This window comes from Bison bison, unplaced genomic scaffold, assembly GCF_000754665.1.
Source record: "Bison bison bison isolate TAMUID 2011002044 unplaced genomic scaffold, Bison_UMD1.0 scf7180017845365, whole genome shotgun sequence".
Classification (NCBI taxonomy): Eukaryota; Metazoa; Chordata; class Mammalia; order Artiodactyla; family Bovidae; genus Bison; species Bison bison.
Window position 1 is genome coordinate 11,044 of NW_011475938.1, and position 3,912 is coordinate 14,955.

At 62.4% G+C, this 3,912-nt stretch overlaps 1 protein-coding gene across 1 annotated transcript in view; it reads right to left on the bottom strand.

Moving 5' to 3' along the window:
- LOC104984286 (WD repeat-containing protein 5) overlaps window positions 1-3,606 on the bottom strand; it is a 14,645-nt gene extending 11,039 nt beyond the window's left edge. The window contains exons 1-3 of the mRNA XM_010833958.1: window positions 3,435-3,606; window positions 906-1,065; window positions 139-247 (exon numbers count right to left, since the gene is read on the bottom strand). Of these exons, the coding sequence (XP_010832260.1) occupies window positions 139-247; window positions 906-986 (190 nt within the window). The 5' untranslated portion in view covers window positions 987-1,065; window positions 3,435-3,606. The remainder of the gene's footprint in view (window positions 1-138; window positions 248-905; window positions 1,066-3,434) is intronic.
- Between the last annotated feature and the right edge of the window lie 306 nt (window positions 3,607-3,912).

Here is a 3,912-nt window from a genome sequence, read left to right on the forward strand (position 1 = left end):
TCAAGGCCTCCAGTCAACATCTGGGCTGCCCACAGCCGCACCCAAGGAGCCGCGTCCTCAGCACCTGTCACCAGGCTCCCCCGCCCCGGCCCGTCTCTGCAGAGTCTCAACCAGCAGTCACAGGGCGGGGGCACCTACACGAACTCGCCAGCCACTCCCCGTTGGGGCTGAACTTCACAGAGGACACAGCTTTCGTGTGGCCGGCCAGGGTGAATTTAAGAGCATAGTTTGGTTTCACCGGTGTGGGCTGTTAAAGAGAGAGCACTGGTCAGCAAACAGTTACCCCACTGCCCACTGATCGCCAGTCTGGACGTGATGCCCAAGGTGTAAGGTCAAGCTCTGGACAGCACCTCCGAGAGCCCTCATCCGGCTGAACACACGTGCCTAACCCTGAGCCTGGACTTTGCACACCAGCCCTGCTTCTCCCGTACTCTACCATCCAGACTAGAAACACGGGGACCCCTCCCGGAAGCACCTGCCCCCCACCGTGCAGCTGGGAGCCCCAGCAGCGCCAGCCCTGCTTCAGCAGCCCCCAACCCGTGCCAAGGTCCGCCCCCCGCAAGCTCCCCTGAATCCTGTGCCCCTGGGCAGACCTGCCTGTTGCCTGCGGGCTACCTCCACAGGGAAGGGTGGGACCAGAGTTGGGGAGCTTAACAAGAGACGTTGTCTGAGTCCCACAGAGACTCTTACGATCAAGACCAAGGGTTGACAAAGCCCCCTCCCCAGGTGACAGGGGGGCATCCCCAACACGGCCCATAAAAGCACTGGCTGGGGATGTGGTTTGGAGTGAAAGCCGGCACTGTTTCAGTGGGGAGGGAGAACAGGCTTACGCACTTGAAATACCATTTCCGAGCGTCTCGCGTCCTCCGTGCCCTGGCCGTTCCCTGGGGCCCCCGGGGACGCACCTTGCTCTGTGTGGCCGAGGATGACGGGGTGGGCTGTGCTCGGGCGGCCTCCGTCTCCGGCTTCTTCTCCTCGGTCGCCATGGCTCTGCAGCACCCCGGGCAGAGAGGTCACAGCCCCAAGTGGAGGACGCGCCGTGGGAGGGCGTCTGCTGGTCCAGGCCTGCAGCAGGGGACAGGCCGACACACAAACCATGCTGCAAAGATGGTGCCCTCCAGGGACCCGCCCAGAGTGCCGTAGTTAAGAGTCTGCTTTTCCACGGCTGGGGCCACGGGTTTAATCCCTGATAGGGGAACAAAGACCCCATGTGCCGCATGGTCCAGCCAAAAATAAATAAACTTACAAATAAAATATATTAAAACAGTTAGTGTCCAGGAAAGAGAACACACAGCGATGGCCTTCCTGAGCCTGCAGCGAGCGCTGGTCCAGGCAGGGGTCTGCTCCACCCGCGCCTCGCTAGTCCTTTTCAGACACCGCTGCTCTCGCCCCACCTGTGGATCAGAGCCCAGGACCCACCTTCAGCGGCGTTTCCTGCTTTGTTACCCACACGTCTGCAGAAACACAGCAAAGTCCAGGCAGACAAAAGGCAGTTCTCTTCAAAGATCCCCTGATACACTTAAAACAAATCAGGGCTTCCCTAGTAGCTCAGTGGTAAAGAATCCGTCTGCCAATGCAGGAGTCACGGGTTCGATCCCTGGTCTGGGAAGATCCCACGTGCCGTGGAACGACAAAGCCCGAGCACCACAACTGCTGGGCCTGCTCTAGAGCCCGGGAACCGCAACGACTGAGAGCACGTGCGGCAGCTACTGAGGCCAACCCCTGAAGCACCCTAGGGCCGTGCTCTGCCACAAGAGAAAGCTCATGCAGCAAGACTCGGCAGTACTAAAAATAAACAAGTGTATTAATGATAATAAAAGTAACCAAGGATCTCTCTTGATCAGGAAACAAACATGCCAAGTGACAGGAGCTGAGCTGCAGGAATGCATGCAAGCCCCCAACAGCACCCCAGCGACGCAACAGGGCCGAGAGCAGGAGCGCACCCCCGTGGCCCTCGTCCCGGCTCCAGGGCTGCCGAGTGCAGGCTGCAGACACATGGCCCCTTGAAGAATGCTAACAGCGAGAGGCTCTCTGTCCCCGGTGAGGCATCGACCAGGCAGCCGGAAAGCACAGCCCGGAGCTGGCCCTGCCGTGGAGTCCCCACCGCCCGGCCTTCCTAGAAGCCTTCGCCTGAAGCACGCCCGGACACCTTGCAAGCCAGCTCGCTGCAGAGGATGGAGAGACTGCAGCATGCAAACGGGAACCTGGGGAACACCGCGTGGCAAGAGCCTGGCTTCCCCTATCACAGGAGGACATGCCGTCACTGGGATACATAGCACAGAAGCCAGGTGACTCTGAAAACAAGGGAAGGCATTATTCCAGAGCAGAGCCACCGAGACATCCCACAAGCATCGCGGGCCATCCAAGTCCAGAAGCTGGCACCACCGTGAGCCAAGGAGTTTACACACTCTAAGTTCTAGCTCGGCACTGAAAACTGCAGTCACACCGAGGCGGAATGGATGGAAGCCATCCAAAAGAGCACATCCCCGGTCTCCTCCAGGAGGAGGGGAGAGGAACATCTCGCAACACGGCAGTGCAGAGCACCCGGCCGGCCACCTGCTGTGAGGGTCGTGGCCTAGGGACGGAGAGGGGGCACCCAGAATGGAGCGGGGGAGGCCAGGGGCTGGTTGGCAAACCTGCCCGGGGGCAAGGTGCAGGCACAAAGCTGCGGCTCAGGAAGCGCTGGCTACTCAGTGAATACCTTTGGTGCAACCAGGCCCCGCCAATGGACCCAAGCGCTGCCTTCCCCTGGGTGGGCGGCACACTGGGTGGGCAGAGGAGCCAAGGCCCAGAGCTGGAGGGTCTGTTTCACAGAAGCCGGCCCCTCAGGGAGCCAGACCACAGCTAGGGCTGACAGAGGGGAAGCCCGAGGCGTGTCCACGCCCAACGCAAGTGGGAACAGAAGAGGCTCCGTTCCGGATGGGACGGCAGCTCTGAGGCCTGAGTAGCTCCTGTTAGCATAAAAGCCAAGAGCACCAGGTGAGGTGAGGCTCGACTCCTGCAAACCTGCTGCCCTCAGGTGAGCAGCAGGGATACACAGGGGGTCTCACAGAGAAGGTGCCCGACTCCTCCCAGATCAACCCTTGCCCTACCTTTCCGCCAGCAAATCATTAACTGCACAAAACATCAGCGCGGAAATCCAGCCCAGCTCTTGCAAATACGATCGCCTGACTCTTCACATGTGGAGCCAGCCTCCAGAGCAATAACGACAGACCCCTCTTGGCACCCAGGTGAGCCTGGCCACCCAAGCCTGAGCCAACCGACTTGGGGGGTGGGGAGTGCTCTTGGTCAACCGGTAAAACGCAAAACGCTCGGGGCTCCGCCCCAGAGACTGGGCCCCCGCCCGTGGGAAGAGAGAGGGGCCTCGAGCCGCCGAAGAGTCTGGGACCCCCGCTCCCGGCACTCCACCCGGGTTCTCAGACGCGCCAGCTTACCTCTCTGCCTCCTATGGAGCCTCGCCAAGCTCGGAGGCAGTGTCTCGCTCAAGACCCGCCAGCGTCGACAGGGAACCTGGGCGGGAAGAAACTGGGTGAGCGGGCTCCGGGCAGCATCTTCCACACCCCCAGAACAGCTCTCGCAGGCCAGGCTGCAAGGGGTCTGAGGCTGCACTGCGGGAGCGCGGTGCGCTGCCCGTAGCCGCGGGCAGCCCCGCGATCCCCGGAGCCCCGGGCCCTCCGGGGAGCAGGGAGCCCGGCTGCCTTGGGCAGGGGCCGGGAGGGCGGCAGGCTGAGGTGGGGGCGTCTCTGCGGCTGAGGGCACCCAGGCGCGGGCTGGCCCAGTGGGTCGGGGGTCTCTCTCTCTCTCTGGAAGCAAAGGGGGCGCCGCGCTCGGCTGCGCTGGGGGCCGTAGTCCCGGGGCCGGGGGCTCGTCACCTGACCGCTGAGGGCGGGGAGGCCCCCAGGGTCCGGCGGT